Source organism: Astatotilapia calliptera, chromosome 22 (genome assembly GCF_900246225.1).
Source record: "Astatotilapia calliptera chromosome 22, fAstCal1.2, whole genome shotgun sequence".
NCBI classification, from domain to species: Eukaryota; Metazoa; Chordata; class Actinopteri; order Cichliformes; family Cichlidae; genus Astatotilapia; species Astatotilapia calliptera.
In genome coordinates this window covers 31,342,127-31,359,242 of record NC_039322.1, presented here as the reverse complement: position 1 = coordinate 31,359,242, position 17,116 = coordinate 31,342,127, and the positions used below count along the sequence as shown (strand labels likewise).

At 43.1% G+C, this 17,116-nt stretch overlaps 2 protein-coding genes across 5 annotated transcripts; one reads left to right on the top strand and one right to left on the bottom strand.

The window, feature by feature from the left end:
- Positions 1-4,871: 4,871 nt before the first annotated feature.
- ssr2 (signal sequence receptor, beta) lies at positions 4,872-8,745 on the bottom strand. Its single transcript, XM_026157012.1, has 6 exons — positions 8,682-8,745; positions 7,169-7,329; positions 6,810-6,908; positions 6,347-6,455; positions 6,176-6,253; positions 4,872-5,808 (listed from the first exon to the last, which is right to left on the bottom strand). Exons 2-6 carry the CDS (start codon positions 7,327-7,329, stop codon positions 5,698-5,700), a joined length of 558 nt encoding a protein of 185 aa, XP_026012797.1. The 5' UTR covers positions 8,682-8,745; the 3' UTR covers positions 4,872-5,697.
- Positions 8,746-9,016: 271 nt separating this feature from the next.
- Positions 9,017-16,747, top strand: LOC113014853 (uncharacterized). 4 transcript variants are annotated; one of them, XR_003271021.1, is made up of 2 exons: positions 9,017-16,452; positions 16,538-16,747. XR_003271021.1 is itself a non-coding variant. In XM_026156634.1 (2 exons), exon 2 carries the CDS (start codon positions 10,012-10,014, stop codon positions 16,153-16,155), a length of 6,144 nt encoding a protein of 2,047 aa, XP_026012419.1. In that variant the 5' UTR covers positions 9,017-9,269; positions 9,355-10,011; the 3' UTR covers positions 16,156-16,747. The 4 variants fall into 4 exon arrangements, 2 of the variants coding, with proteins under 2 accessions (XP_026012419.1, XP_026012420.1); XR_003271022.1 differs by having other exon boundaries at positions 9,017-16,596; positions 16,675-16,747; XM_026156634.1 differs by having other exon boundaries at positions 9,017-9,269; positions 9,355-16,747.
- Positions 16,748-17,116: the final 369 nt, after the last annotated feature.

The following is a 17,116-nucleotide window of genomic DNA, read 5'->3' as shown; positions in this document are numbered from 1 at the left end:
GCTGGTCAGGGACTTCATCTGCTCTGCTCTACCCGACTCACTGGACCCTCTACAGTTTGCATACCGCCACAACAGGTCCACTGATGATGCCATAGCCCTGACACTACACACTGCCCTGTCACACCTGGAGAAGAGAGACACGTATGTGAGAATGCTGTTTGTAGATTACAGCTCAGCATTCAATACCATCGTTCCCTCGAAGCTGGACAGGAAACTGCAGGATCTAGGACTGAGCAGCTCCCTCTGCAGCTGGATCCTTAGCTTCCTGTCTGACAGACGCCAGGTGGTCAGACTGGGCAGCATCACCTCATCCCCCATCACACTGAACACTGGTGCTCCACAGGGGTGTGTACTGAGCCCTCTCCTGTACTCACTCTACACCTACGACTGCACAGCCACTAACAGCTCCAACATCATTGTGAAGTTTGCGGACGACACTACAGTGGTGGGTCTTATCACCAACGGTGATGAGACGGCTTACAGGGAGGAGGTCAGCGCCCTGACCCACTGGTGTCAAGACAACCATCTCACCCTCAACGTCGCAAAGACAAAGGAGTTGATAGTGGACTTCCGGAGGTGCAGAGAAGTACACACCCCCATCACCATCAACGGCGCTGCTGTGGAGAGAGTGAGCAGCTTCTGGTTCCTTGGAGTACATCTGGCTGAGGATCTTACGTGGTCAGTACACACAAACAAAACAGTGAAGAAGGCGCAGCAGCGCCTCTTCTTTCTCAGGAGACTGAAAAGATTCGGCATGAGCCCCCGCATCCTCAGGACCTTCTATCACTGTGCCATTGAGAGCATCCTCACTGGATGCATCACCACCTGGTATGGCAACAGCACCGCCTACAACTGCAAAGCTCTCCAGCGAGTAGTGCGGTGCTCTGAACGGATAATTGGAGGTGAGCTTCCCTCCCTCCAAGACATCTACAGGAAGCGCTGCCTGAGGAAAGCGGGGAGGATCATCAAGGACTCCAGTCACCCCAGCCATAAACTGTTCAGACTGCTTCCATCAGGAAGGAGGTTCTGCAGCATCCGGTCCCGTACCAGCAGACTGAGAGACAGCTTTTTCCATCAGGCCATCAGACTGGTGAACACGTCATAGACACCTCAGCTTCATTACTGGAACTTTAACATTATGCACTCCACACTGTATATAAATGCCACTTGTTTTGCACATATTCAACTCTGTATATTTTATATATTTTATTATTATTATTATTATTATTATTTTTTTTTTACTATTTAATTTGTAAAAATGTGTATACACACACACACACACACACACACACACACACACACACACACACACACACACACACGTAGGAAAATATTTAGTATACACATCCAGAAATGCATACACTATTATATATTGTACATATATTTATTAGTTTCAGGTTGGCCATTCTTGTATTTTGCTCGTTTGTGTTGTTGTGTTTGCACATCTCTGTTGCTTGTGGGGCTCGCACACAAGAATTTCACTCGCATGTGCTGTGCCAGTGTGCCTGCACATGTGATGTGACAATAAAAGTGATTTGATTTGATTTGATTTGACAAATGGATAAGCAGGTTACCTGTGGCTTCAGCAGGGCTGGACCGGAACCAAAAATAATAATAATTTTTTTTTAATCAAATGTTTATAAAAACCTGACATATACCTTCTGTCACCATGTGTTATCTCTGTCAAAGCTCTCACTTCTGAATTTATTGATTCAAATGGCACATAAGATACATTTGTACATATAGCTCCTCGGTAAGGCATGAAAAGTTGGAACATTACTTGTAACAAACATTTGATTTGCAAATGTCCATCTTGGAAGTCTAAGCAAAATTCTAAATGCACCCTGAAAGTCTACCTGCAGTTTTTTCATTATGACTTGACTATAATTACACCAAATGAGTCATATAGAAAGAGGTACAATAGGCTTGAAAAAGAGCCACTTTAACATCATCTGTGCACATGTAAAATTTACGTGCCTGGGTTGCTTTAGCTGTATGTTTTGGGTCATTGTCCATCTGTCCATTGTCCATCCAAGTAACTTCTTCAGTCTCAGCTGAAGAAGGGAAACCTGCAGTCAGCTGAGACTGAAGAAGACACTTGAGGGTGGAGAATTTGTCTGACAGACAGCTCAGCCAAACAGAGAACAAACATCCTCGCTAAAGGGTTGAATTTTGCTGTGACGCCGAGACAAATCCCGCTATTGGAACTCTTTTCAGCCACAGAAACAGCAATTCGAAACAACAATATTGCAGACATGTAAGCTGCGAAGCCACCAGCATCCAACATCAGCATGGAGGAGAGGAAGGCACACACAATGACAGCAACATTATTATCCTTCCGGCAGACAAGGGTAGGTGCACGGTTTTGCTAAACCAGAAAGACTATCATGAGAACATTTTGTCACTGCTCAGTGGCAAAAATACTTATGAGCCCCTAAAGTGCTCCAGGAAGTGGTTACAGGAAGAGGGTGATAGACTGTCTGAAGCAGTTAAAACAAGACAATGCTATTGACGGGACCTCATACCACAGGCTATAACCAGACGAATCTACATCAAGTCTGTGTGGTTTACCGAAGATACATAAACAGGGTGGACCTTTAAGACTGATTGTCTGTATGATCAACTCAGTCACCTATAACATCTCTAAGTTTCTGGCTTCGATCCTCAACCCGCTGGTAGGCAGCCCTGAACACCACATCCAGAACACCTTGGATTTTGTTGAGAAGGTGAGAGATGTCATTATGGAGGCAGATGAAACAATGGTCTTGTACGATGTTACATCTCTCTTCACTCGCATCCCAGTCACGGACGTGTTGGAGGTAGTTCGTAAGAGATTACAGGATGACCCCCAACCTCAGCAACAGGACCACTCTCAGCATCGACCAAGTTCCAAGTTCCAAGTTGCTTTTGGAACTGTGTTTTAATTCCTCCTATTTCAAATACAAGGGTCAGCACTATAGGCAGAAATATGGGTGTGCCATGGGTTCACCAGTTTCACCTATCGTGGCCAAATTGTACATGGAAAAGTGGAAAAGAGGGCTTTGTTATCCTACCCGGTCCAGTTGAGATGCATTTTTTCTAAATACCGAGTCTCTGTGGCTTTTAAACCCCAAAACACACTGCACCAAAAACTGGTCCACCCCAAGGATCGGATCCCCCGACACAAACAGAATAATATAGTACACTGTTAAGTGCCAGGATTTATACATTGGGGAAACCAAGCAACCACTGGCAAAGCGGATGGCACAGCACAGGAGAGCTACCTTGGCAGGCCAGGACTCCGCAGTCTATTCACATCTACAGGCCAGTGGACACTCTTTCAAGGATGAGGATGTACACACACTGGACCGGGAGGAACGCTGGTTTGAGCGCAGAGTCAAGGAGGCCATTTACGTGAAAAGGGAAAGACCATCTCTGAATCGAGGAGGGGGCCTAAGGGTACATCTTTCGCAATCTTACAGTGCTGTGATACTCATAAACCACTCATAAGACTGAGGCTTATGAGTGGCTTGCACCTTGCAGTGAACCTGCATGAAAGTAAGCCCTGTAATACCGTTCATGCAGTCTTCTCTTTATGGTAGACTTGGATATTGATATGCCTACCTCCTGGAGAGTGTTGTTCACTTGGTTGGCTGTTGTGAAGGGTTTTCTCTTCACCATGGAAATGATTGTGTGATCATCCACCGCTGTTGTCTTCTGTGGACGTCCAGGTCTTTTTGCATTGCCGAGTTCACCAGTGCTTTCTTTTTTTTTCTTTCCAAACTTTAGATTTTGCCACTTCTACTATTGTAGCAATTTTCTTGGATTGATTTTTTTCTGTTTTGGGAGTTTACCTCTTCACTCGCGTGGAGAGGTTCTTTTGACTGCTGTTGACAGTCTATCACAGATTCTGTCAGCAAAGCCTTCCAAATGCAAGCACCACACCTCAGATCAACTCAAGCCTTTTATCTGCTTAACTGATAATAACATAACGAAGGAATTGCCCACAACTGCCCATGAAATAGCCTGTAAGACAACTGTCCAATTACTTTTGGTCCATTTAAAAAGAGGGTGGCACAGCTGAAACTCCTAAACCCCTCATCTAATATGAATGTAGATACCCTCAAATTAAGCTGAGAGTCTACACGTTATGTCAATGTCCATTATATAACTATACTTACAATATGTTTCAGTAAACAGGTAAAAACAACAACAACCTAAACTTGGTGTCTGTGTCCAAATATATCTGGACCTAACTGTACACTCTGGCTATCAGCAGTGGCTCATGGTCAAAGCAGCCATTCATTTTACTGAAGCCTTGAATCTTTCCCTTCCTAATTATGTCCCTCCATCTATTTTCATCTTCCTCTCTTCCACAGATGGTGCAGCAGCAGCCCCCTGTGACTGTGAGGCCTGATTACAAGTTGTTACTGGCTGTTGCTGGTACTACTGTTCACAGTGCAGCAGCCCTGATAGCTAACGTGTCGTTAATCTGACACATTTTGCTGGATCTGCTTTTATTGTTTTCTCTCAGTTTTTCAGCTCCACCTTTTTAGGCTGGTCCATCGACCCAAGTGTCTTGGCCCACCAGGAAAATGCCCGGTATGCCAGATGACCAGCCGAGCCCTGGACTTCAGCATGTGCAGCAAAATGTTTCATAATCCTGACTACACTCTGCACCATTTTCTGCAAAGGCAGTGGATTACTTCCACTGCCACAAGATTGGATATTTGACATCTTTTTAAACTATGTGCAATAACGTTTTATAATACATCTATCCAGTATTGAAATATCTGCTCTTAAATTTTGACATTTAAAATTGTACTTTCATTTTTTTTTCCCTGTTATATATTTGCTTGATGTAACAAAACAGAATGCAACAGAAAGAAAAATAACCTTAAGTTTTTATTTATGGGAATGATATAAACTGGAAACAGGGAATGCAAACCCCCAGAAATGAATCAGGCTCAGCTTTAAAAAAACAAAACATGTACCTTGTTTTCATTTATTTTGAACTTAAACAACGGGCTCCAAATGTCATATCAGCTCATTAGAAACACACACTGCAAATACAAGCAGCTGTTTACAGTAGTAACCCCCATTAGCCAGTTCCCATTGTAGGAGTTTAGAACATGCGTGCTGAAGGATTCACCAGACTCATGAGTTGCAGTGCAATTACAGCAATGGAGGGAATGGAGCATGGGCACATCATTCAATGATGTTTGTGTCGTCTCCTTTAGGCTGACTGCTGAATTGCTCTTTTTCATCTTAGTCTATTTGGTGAATTTCATGTTACTGAAGGCAATATCTGACAGAGATTATTACTTAGCTAACTTGTGAATGATTAAACCGGTAGCCAACCAGCCTTACTCTCAAGCCCTCCACAATAGAACCCACGGTTTCCTCCCAAAAAGGGTCATGAAAGACACCTGGCAGGTCCTGTTACTCAGATCATCTCACTAGTTGTGATGGAAAACAGCATAATGTAATTGTTTCGTCACATGAACTATTTGCAGATAAAGAGATGCCACACGATTTTCACCTTCTACTTCTTGCTCCAAAGTTCTCTTAAATATTCTGTTCGATCAAACCACAATCAAGTCCATTGGTCACCAAGTTTTCGTTTTCACCCCAAGTATGGGCAATGTTTTTTTTTTACAAAACCCTTTTATTTCCCTTCCCATCCCCAACCCCATTCTTGAAAAGAGCAAAGATGTTTCAGTTCTTCTTGCTCTTGGGCGAATCGTATTTCCTCTTGCTGGAGTACCAGAGAAGCAGAGGGATGCCGATGGAGGGTAGCGTCATCACACCAAATGCAGCCCAGTCCAACTAAAGACAGACACACGGAGCAGTGAGTGAAGTGTTAGAGGACTTTTCTGGCAAATGCAAAAACTTCAGTCTATCAGCCATGAATCGAGACACTATGTGAACAGTGGTATCAAGGAACTCTGTTGTTGTGAAGACTTTAATTTAGTTTATCAACATGCACTACTCATACTAAAAAGTACTTCTTGTGCTATATGCAAAAATTTGTCAGTGTAGATACAGTAAATTCCAATTTTAGCTGAAATTAACAACCCAATAAAGATCCTTAGAGGTTTACAAAATTCCACCAGCCTCAATTTACTTTGATCAGCATAGGCCAGTGGACTCAGGTGCCATAATGAGCGAGCCTCAATCTGTTTTTAACACTTACATAGTGTGGAGAGAAGCGCCGGTCAAACTCTCGCTGAGCCAAGATTCCTCCCTGTCCAGGAGCACTGGAGTAGCCAACCTGCAGGAAGGGAAGGAGGGGACACTTTAGCTTCCAACACATCACTATGGACTGTAAATGCTTTGACTCACTAAGGACTTTAACTGCTTTTACCACAACTTGTCCTCCCTCCTGAACCAGGTAGCTGACGGTAGCAGAGGTAAAATTAAAGTATCCAGCCTTCAAGGGGCGCAACACCACTGTGTGAGAGACGTTGCTGGCTCTAAAAGTTTCAGAGTTAAGAATGATGACTTGGAGAAAGAGCCCATCTATGGTTATTTAAACCAACTTAAATCTAATTCCTGCATTCCTGGTTCATTAAGGCCTCTGTCTTATGAACCATGAAGAGTGAATACTTCTTTAGGTTCAGCGGCCTGAAAAGCTATCATTTCAGTATTTGGTCCTACTGTGTAAGATGATATAACTGTGGTGCAAAAAATAGGCTGCCATACAGACACCCAGTAACTTATGTTTGATTAAGAATTTAAGATCAAACTCCCATTAAGCCACAATTAATGCGTCAAAAATAGCTCAAGTTTGATAGTGCCAGTGAGAAGTCATGTTACTGCAAGGATACGGTGCAATCCTGTCCCATTTCACATTCAGCATTCCGGAAACAATTCCAAAATCTTCAGGAGGAAAAGAATCATCGGATAGCTCCACCTCTAGAGCTGCACTGCGGAGACAAACCAGAGGATGACATTTAGTCACACAGTATGCACTAAACATTTTATCAGGTCTTGACAAGCTCTCAAGCAGTTCACATTTCAACAATTCTGAAAACGTCTTGATAATGTTCAAACGTACTGATAAAGTGATTATTAAACAGCAGTTTGTTAAGAAACAACTGAATAAAATAATTCTGTGTCGTTTGGTTTTCTGTGTGTATTCATTTGTACAGTTATCTGATTTACAGCGGCTGTCCAGATATCTGACCTGGAGCCCACGTTGTAGATGCTGTACTGGAGGGTCAGGTCGCGGCCCTCCACAGCATAGCGGTTCAGGAGGGATTTGGAGGCCAACAAACGGGCGCCCTCTTCTCCTGAGCCCAGAGCCAGCAGAGAAAGGATTACAAACACGTGCAGCATCCTGGTCATCTGGTCAAAACAAACAAACAACAAAACAAAAAAGGGAAATTAACTGGAGTTAGGAGGAGAATACGATGGACTACAAAGTATGGTGAAACTATAGCCAGGAGTCCAGGCTGGTTTTGAAATAAAACAATATCCGGTAGTGTCCAGGTATCCAACTAAATTTAGCATAAACAACAAAAAAGAAAGGGGAAAACAATCTGCAGTCAGTCTTTAAACGGAGACTACTTCCTGAAGTCCACGATCAGTTCCTTGGCAAAGACCAAGGAACTGATCGTGGACTTCAGGAAGACCAGGAAACACTTGACCCCTGTTTCAATCCAGGGGGTCAGTGTTGACATTGTGGAGGACTATAAATACCTTGGAGTACACATTGACAATAAACTGGACTGGGCTAAAAACACCACAGCACTTTACAGGAAGGGCCAGAGTCGTCTCTATTTTTTGAGGCGACTGAGGTCCTTCAACATCTGCCAGAAAATGCTGAGGATTTTCTATGAGTCTGTGGTGACCAGTGCGATCCTCTATGCTGTTGCATGCTGGGGGAGCAGGCTGAGGGTCGCAGATGCAAACAGACTTAATAAACTGATCCGTAAGGCCAGCAATGTTGTGGGGATGGAGCTGGACTCCCTCAAGGTGGTGTCGGAGAGGCGGATGCTGTCCAAGATAAAGACAATGTTGGATAACACCTCCCACCCACTCCATGACATGCTGGTCAGTCACAGGAGCTCGTTCAGTGAGAGACTGAGATTACCGAAAAGCACCACTGAACGACACAGGAAATCATTCCTGCCTGTGGCCATCTCCCTGTACAACGCATCCACTTAACACACTGTTTGCTGCTACAACTACACATGTTTCTTTTCCAAATATTTATTTATAAGTGACTTACGTATGTATGTATGTATATATATGTATATATTGTACTATTCTTAGTTAGCGTATTGTCTGTCTTGTCTTAATGTTGGTTTAAAATGGAGCACTGTAACAAAAAATAATTTCCCCCAGGGATCAATAAAGTATTCTGATTCTGATTCTGATTTATCTTAGGTTTGACTTTCAAAAGACGAAAGAAAAATCGCGACTGGGAGGTAATTTTAAAAGGCTGTTACGATATGTTACTAATGAAGTGTCCGGCTTCAAGTCAGAGTGCTCAACACTAACCGGTGCTTACGTGGACCAAAGGAGTCACATCTTCATTTGCGTTAGTAAGAAAATTATAGTAAGTAACAACGCTTTATGTCTAACAGGCGTTTCATAGATTCGCTGTATATTAACAATATGTCCGTTCCTAAAATAGAACATTAGTAAATTATAACTCTGAAGCTTTAAAAGAAAAACAGGAAGAGATTTTTTACCTTCCTCTAGTTCTCTTCAAATGGCAGAAAGTAAAGGAGCTAGTCAAGCGCATGCTCAGAAGCTTAAAGCCTGTTTTTACATGACGTGTACCGAGGGGGAGTTAAAGAAGCCTGCAAACTGCAGCGCCCCTGGTGTTCGGGAGGGAGATTGGAGTCATTCGAAACGAACGTAGCTCATTATGCAGAAGTAGCTGGACTGCCTGTTCCGGCCCTGTAAAAGTACTTGTTGATCAGTTGAATTTTCATACATATAAAACGGTTTATGTACAAAATATAATTCATTGAGAATAAAATTCTCACTGCAGGTTCTCTGATCTTAATAAGATAACTGTAAGTGTCACAGAAATGGCTTATGTATAAAGAAGTTTAATAGATGGTTCCAGCAGTTAAAATGTTCTTGCTTGTACGTTTCTGTGGCCAATATTGTAAGGGTGTGTTTATCTTGTCAGAAAGAACAGGTTTTGTTACACCGCTATTATCGCGAGGTTTGGGCGTGATAGTATAGGCTGTGAGCCCACGTTTAATAATCACGCTAAGGAGTCCAGCGAGCTATCTGCAAAGGCCTGGTTAGTCTACCAGCGGTACAAGGTATTTGTCATTTGCCATAACTGTATTGCGATATTGTAAAAATTTGTAATGTATGGTGTTCTAATTATTTTATGTTTTAATTTAGAATGCACAAGACTGTAAAGCTATTCTTCTAGGACCTCCGAAGTGGCAGGCGGCCACGAGGTAATTTTCGTTGTTAAAGCACAAGTGTTAATTTTGATAGACTGAAGCGCTTAAAGTCTTTGTGTTTTATGTTTGTAGTTTTCACGGCGTTCAATAAATGCAGCGAAGCGCCCGTCTTGAAGAAGCCGTGCCTGTGTTGTCATTTCGGAGTTACAGTGAAAACTCGCCCTAGCCAGCGCCGGTGAGAAGCTAATTACGAAGACGGCAGCTGCAGAGAGCGACGGTGAACTGGAGCGACACAAGAGGGCGCCATTGCATAAGCTCACCGTTCTCAAGCAGCCAAGCACAGCGGCAACAACGTTGTACAACTGGAGTAAGGTGGAAATTAATAAGGGACAGTGTTAAAGGTAGAATAATAGTGGTTTAAGTCAAGTTTAAAGAGCCACAATAAGTTTCTATAATACATTTGTCAAAGTTTATTTATTTCTACTGTACTTCAAGGTGATGCTTTGTAGTTTGGTGAATAGTTCTGTGTGCTTGCTTAAGGTCAAAGTTTGAGTGAAGTTTACAAGGTCCTTTAAGAAAAGGTGCACTTAAAGTATACAGTATTTGAAATCTGAACACAGTGCGCTTAATGACATTTAACTAGACTCCCGAGATGGTTGACAAAGATCTCGAAGAGCACCATGCTGTATCACTTACCGAAGTGGAAGAAAATGATGATGAACAAATTACAGAACTACAGACTGTTCGTAAAAGTGAAAGAGTAAGAACACTAACAGAAAAGGGTAAAGAGCTTCAAGAGAAGAAACTCAAAGGCCTCCAACACAGATATGCTGTTGTTTTTGAAAAATGGAGATATGAAGCAAGATTGAGCAAAGTAATATTAAGAAATGAAGTTTCCGAGAGTGAATTGAATGAGCTCATCAACAATGTAAATGTTGCCTGCAAAGATGTACAAACCATTTATGAACAAATACGGCAAACACAAACTCCTGATGCAGATGAAAGACGTAAAGTGGATGCATGTACGTCACTTTCCTTGTTCATTGTCAGAAGAGCTGAAAAACACTTACAAGGAGACCTTGCAGATGGTGATGAAGAGCCATGGCCAGATGTTGGATCATGCTTAGGATCTGAAAGTACTAAATCAAGGTCAAAATCACGAAGGTCTAAAAGTGGTTCAAGCCAGTCATACTCACAAACAATTAAAAGAATAGAAGCAGAGGCTGAGGCAGCTGCGTGTCAGGAAATATTAGCAGTAATGGAGGATCAAGAAAGGGAAGCAGCTGAACTAAAAAGGTTGGAACTTGAAAACTTGGAAAGGCAACAAACAATGGAGGAGCAGCGCAGAAAGATTGAACGCTTGGAAGAGGTTAAAAAATTTAATGCTGCAAGAGCTAAAGTAAAGGTTTATGCAGAAGCTGAAAGTATTTCAGAAAGTCGTAGTTTAGTGCGCAGTATCAAAACTGAGAGCGAAACCTCAGCAATCCCTGCTCCACCACAAGTTCCCTCTCAAGCTCCAAATACAATCCAAGCCCATAATGCCACAAACCCTGCATTTGTTCCACATACTCCCACAGTCATAAACCAAGCCCAACAAAACCCTGGTGTGCAACCTAAGGGCACCACAGGCCAAGCAGGAAACGCATCAAGTCCGCCATTTATCCCTAAAGCAACACAAGCTGCCGCTTCAGCAACTCATCCACAGCCAAACTTGGATCTAGTCGGCATACTAGCAGACGCAATAAGTGCTAATCGTCTTCCAACTCCGGAACCTGCACTGTTCACTGGTGACCCTTTAAAGTTCAAGGACTGGCAGTTGTCATTTGAGACCTTGATTGAAAGAAAAAACATTCCAAAGAACGAAAGACTCTATTATCTCAGGAAGTACCTTGGTGGACCCGCAAAGAGAGTGGTTGAAGGATTTCTCCTAGTGGGCACAGATGAAGCGTATGATGCAGCTTGGGAAGTGCTGGAAAGGCGCTTTGGAGATCTGTTCACTATAGGAAAATGCTTCAGAGACAAACTTCACAGTTGGCCTAAAATAAGCTCCAAGGATGGAAGTGAGTTGAGAGAGTTTGCCGACTTCCTTAGAAGTTGTGAAGCTGCGATGTCACACATAAAGACATTAGAGGTTCTCAATGACTGTATGGAAATTCAGAAACTCTTGCTGAAACTTCCTGACTGGTTGACAACAAGATGGAATCGCGCAGCGATGAAAATAAGAAAAACCCTTAATGGAGAATATCCATCATTTCACATGTTTACGGACTTTGTATCCACTGAAGCAGACCTAGCATGTGACCCCATAGCTTCAATGCAAGCACTCAAGGGTTTGGAAATCAGTAAACCCAAACACTCACGCAGCCAAGTCGTTCAAGCTAAAACATTAACTGCAACTTCAAGTCACTTAACCACCTCAAGTCACATAAATCCCATGACCTGTCTTTACTGCAAAAGAAATGGTCACACACTGGATAAATGCTTCAAATTCATGGAAAAATCAGTCCAGGATCGTATCAAGTTTGTACAAACAGAAAGGCTGTGTTTTGGATGTTTGAAGGGGGGACATCATTCTAAGAAGTGTGATAAAAGGAATACGTGTGAGAAATGCCAGAAGAAGCATCCCACGTGTCTGCATGATGACAAGTTTGTGGAGCGTAAAAGGATAATGCCTGCACCGAATGATAACTCTCAAGACAAGGACGAAGGAGATGAACCAGCAACCGCAATCTCTAATAGAGTAACTCAAGTAACTTCGAGCACACTGACATCCTCCATTCTACCTGTCTGGGTTTCATCAAAAAATCACCCAGACAGAGAAGTTCTAGTGTATGCCCTCCTCGATTCTCAGAGCGATACATCCTTTATCTTGGATGAAGTAGCCCAGGGTCTCGACACAGATAAGAGTAAGGCTCATCTAAGACTATCGACCATGTCCGCCAAGTCAACAGTCATACCATGTGAGAAACTGGTAAATCTTCAAGTTAGAGGCTACAAGCAGGAAAAGAGAATTACATTGCCACCGGTCTATACAAGAGAATTCATCCCTGTGAACAGATCACACATCCCGACGTCTGAAACTGCTTTGAATTGGCCTCACCTCGAAAGGCTGGCAGATAGGTTACCTCCAATGCTTGAATGCGAAGTTGGTCTGCTTCTCGGCTATAACTGTCAGCAAGCCCTTCTTCCACGGGAAGTCATTGCAGGTGAGGAGAATCAGCCTTACGCACAGCTAACTGATCTCGGCTGGAGCATAGTTGGTTGTACGTCTCAAGTTCAAAATCACAATGATGATATTGGCATAAGCCACAGAATCATTGTTCGAGAAGTTACTCCTGCAGTACAACAAGCAGTTGAACTCAGGCAAGAAGTGCATTTTGTATGCAGAACTCAAGTGAAGGAAGTGGGTCCAGCTGATGTAATAAAGGCTTTGGGATCTGATTTCTCTGAGCATGAAACAGATGACAATCCAGTCTCTCAGGAAGACATTTTGTTCATGTCAAAGGTGACTAAAGGCATAAGGCGAAAGGAAAACGGTCACTATGAACTCCCATTGCCACTCAAAACCGACGACCCGAATCTTCCAAACAACAAACAATGTGCTGAGCATAGACTGTCGTCGTTGGAACGTCGGCTCAGAAGAGATGAGAAATACTATGAGGATTACGTCAAGTTCATGGACGACATCATAACCCGTGGAGACGCAGAGAAGGTCCCAGAGCAAGAACTGGATAAGAAGGCAGCATGGTATATACCACACCATGGAGTATACCACCCCCACAAACCTGAGAAGATACGTGTGGTTTTTGATTGTTCGGCCCGTTTCCAGGGGACATCTCTTAACGATCACCTTCTGACTGGACCAGATCTTACCAACGCACTGATTGGAGTGCTATGTCGATTCAGAAAGGGCCCCATCGCCATCATGTGTGACGTGGAGAGGATGTTCCACCAATTCCACGTCATCAAGGAGCATCAAGACTATTTGAGGTTTCTTTGGTGGGACAAAGGCGATTTAAACTCTGAGCCTTCAGTGTACAGGATGAGAGTGCATCTTTTTGGAGCAGCTTCATCTCCCGGATGCTGCAATTTCGGACTCAAACATATTGCTTCTCAAGGTAGAAACAGATTCAGCGAAAAGACTATTGAGTTCATCCAAAGAGGTTTTTACGTCGATGACGGACTCGCTAGTGTGACATCAACAGTCGAAGCCATACAGTTGGTAAACGAGTCAAGGGTACTTTGTAAAACAGGCAACCTACATCTGCATAAGTTTGTGTCAAACGACAAAGAAGTGCTTGCAGCTATTCCCCAAGAGGAACAAGCTAAAGCCAAAGACCAGGACATGGCTCTTGGAGAACTCCACATTGAACGTGCACTTGGAGTGCAATGGTGCATAGAGGCAGATGAATTCCAATTCAGAGTCCAAGTTAAAGACAACCCATTGACAAGGAGAGGGGTGCTCTCGATTGTTGCTTCAGTCTTTGACCCCCTTGGGTTCGTTGCCCCATTCATATTAATTGGAAAGCAGATACTCCAAACGTTGTGCAAGGACAAAGTTAATTGGGACGAGGATCTCCCAGATCACATTCTACCACAATGGGAAGCATGGTTGCGAGACCTGCCCAAGTTGGCAGCTCTGAAGATCCCACGAAGCTACTCGCAAGATGCGGACATTGTGCAGTACGAATTGCACAGTTTCTCGGATGCGAGCCTCAGTGGTTATGGCGCATGTTCATATCTCAGAGCAAAAGGTAGAGAAGGACAGGTCAGTTGTGCACTCGTCATGGGCAAGGCAAGAGTAACGCCCATTAAGCAAACAACCATCCCAAGGCTCGAACTGTCATCGGCCGTGACTTCAGTTCGCATTGCAGATGTGATCAAACGAGAACTAGACATCCAAAATCTACAGGAATATTATTGGACAGATTCACAAGTCGTATTAGCATACATAAATAATGATGCTAAAAGATTTCACACATTTGTCGCCAATCGAATTCAACGAATAAGACAAAGCACAAGTCCTGGGAAATGGCAGCACGTCAGCTCAGAGGAAAATCCAGCTGATCAGGCCTCAAGAGGTTTAAATGCTACTCAGCTGAAAGATTCAAACTGGTTGAAAGGTCCCGATTTTCTTTGGAAACAAGAGCTTCCAGTCAAAGAGGAAATGGTGGGAGAGGTTGAAGAAATGGATCCTGAAGTCCGTAAAGGCTATACGCACACTGTACATTCGAAGGAAGCAAACCCAGTGCTAGAGCGTTTAAAGAAGTTCTCCAGTTGGTCGAGAGCTATCAAGGCCATTGCCAGGCTCAGGCGATTCATCAAAGAGTACAAGGGTGTTCAACGAAGAACGAACAAAGTGACAGATCTTGAAGAAAGAAAAGACACAGAATTATTCATCATTAAGCTAGTGCAAAAAGACATCTTTACTGAGGAAATACAGAAGATCAGATCTCAAGGAGAAAATTCTCTGCACAAGCGCAGCAGACTAAAGCAGTTGAATGCCTTTTTGGACAAGTCGGATGTTCTCAGGGTAGGAGGAAGATTATCTCAATCAACTTTACACTATGATGTAAAACATCCTGCAATTCTCCCCAAGGAGTCCCATGTGTCAGCCCTCCTCGTCAAACACTACCATGAAGGTGTACATCACCAGGGAAGAGGGATGACAATAAATGAATTGCGGGCAAATGGGATATGGATTTTAGGATGTGGGAGTGTTGTTTCTTCACACATTTACCATTGTGTTAAGTGCAGAAGATACAGAAAGGCTACAAATGTCCAACAGATGTCAGATTTGCCAGAAGTGAGAACAGAAACAGCACCTCCTTTCACGTATTGTGGCGTCGACTGTTTCGGGCCATTCATGGTAAAGGAAGGAAGAAAGGAAGTCAAAAGGTATGGACTACTGTTCACGTGTTTATGTTCACGAGCTGTGCACATTGAAACACTAGATGACTTATCGACAGATGCCTTCATGAACGCTCTTCGAGTTCTGATAGCCATAAGAGGTCCTGTCCGGCAATTAAGATGCGACCAAGGGACAAACTTTATGGGCGCCAAAAGAGAACTTTTGGAGTTAATGAAGGATATGGATCAAGAACCACAAAGAGCTATGGGTTGTGAATTTGTGGTGAACGTTCCGGCAGCTAGCCACATGGGGGGCGCCTGGGAACGTCAAATTCGGACAGTACGAAGTGTACTGACAGCGATGCTGGACAAGTTCTCAAACAGACTCGATACAGCTAGTCTAAGAACACTGCTTTACGAGACAATGGCCATCATTAACAGCAGACCTTTAAGTGTTGAGTATCTCAATGATCCCTTGGGACCAGAGCCACTAACTCCCAATCACATATTAACGATGAAATCTTCGGTTATTCTTCCACCTCCAGGAGAGTTTTGCAGAGAGGATTTGTACTTGAATAAAAGATGGAAAAGAGTACAATTTCTGGCAAATGAGTTTTGGCAAAGGTGGAGGCGAGAGTATCTGTTAAATCTCCAGCGGCGACAGAAGTGGCAGAACGTCTCACGAAACCTGCGAGTAAATGACATTGTGATACTGCAGGATGATAATGCTCCAAGATGTAAATGGAAACTTGCTCTAATAGTAGAGGCTATAGAGAGCTCAGATGGCAAGGTTCGAAAGGTGAAGCTCAAGACCAGTGAAACTACTTTTGACAGGGGGAAACCACGGACAAGGCTGATATATCTGGAAAGACCTGTTCACAAGGTAGTGACTTTACTGGAGACTGACATGCAAGGTGAACCAGACTCTAATGTTGACACTCATTAGAAAATCACATTGCAAACAATGAGTGATTTTGGTGGGAGTGTAAGTGTCACAGAAATGGCTTATGTATAAAGAAGTTTAATAGATGGTTCCAGCAGTTAAAATGTTCTTGCTTGTACGTTTCTGTGGCCAATATTGTAAGGGTGTGTTTATCTTGTCAGAAAGAACAGGTTTTGTTACACCGCTATTATCGCGAGGTTTGGGCGTGATAGTATAGGCTGTGAGCCCACGTTTAATAATCACGCTAAGGAGTCCAGCGAGCTATCTGCAAAGGCCTGGTTAGTCTACCAGCGGTACAAGGTATTTGTCATTTGCCATAACTGTATTGCGATATTGTAAAAATTTGTAATGTATGGTGTTCTAATTATTTTATGTTTTAATTTAGAATGCACAAGACTGTAAAGCTATTCTTCTAGGACCTCCGAAGTGGCAGGCGGCCACGAGGTAATTTTCGTTGTTAAAGCACAAGTGTTAATTTTGATAGACTGAAGCGCTTAAAGTCTTTGTGTTTTATGTTTGTAGTTTTCACGGCGTTCAATAAATGCAGCGAAGCGCCCGTCTTGAAGAAGCCGTGCCTGTGTTGTCATTTCGGAGTTACAATAACTCTTTATTGTCATTGCACAGTCATACATAGTACAATAGTACAATGAGATTGGAAAACTGTCCTACGTCGGCACTACATATAACACGACACAATATGACACATCACAACACAACACAAACAACACAATGCTCACAGACAAGACCCTCCGTGAATACATGCATTACATTATATTTGCATATAGAAATGAAAAATGAAATAATGGATTGGATTTATATAGCGCTTTTCAAGGCACCCAAAGCGCTTTACAATGCAATTATTCATTCACGCTCACATTCACACACTGGTGGAGGCAGCTACAGTTGTAGCTACAGCTGCCCTGGGGCAGACTGACAGAAGCGAGGCTGCCAATACTCCCAAAAC

What these genes read in the sequence shown, in the direction of transcription:
- LOC113014853 (XM_026156634.1), top strand. Translation starts at nt 10,012, where the DNA reads ATGGTTGACAAAGATCTCGAAGAGCACCATGCTGTATCACTTACCGAA.
- ssr2 (XM_026157012.1), bottom strand. Translation starts at nt 7,329, where the DNA reads ATGACCAGGATGCTGCACGTGTTTGTAATCCTTTCTCTGCTGGCTCTG. An exon ending in AAATGGGACAGGATTGCACC is followed by an intron (nt 6,456 to 6,809) that starts GTATCCTTGCAG and finishes TGAAACTTTTAG; the next exon opens with AGCCAGCAACGTCTCTCACA. An exon ending in AGGAGGGAGGACAAGTTGTG is followed by an intron (nt 6,254 to 6,346) that starts GTAAAAGCAGTT and finishes CCCTTCCTGCAG; the next exon opens with GTTGGCTACTCCAGTGCTCC.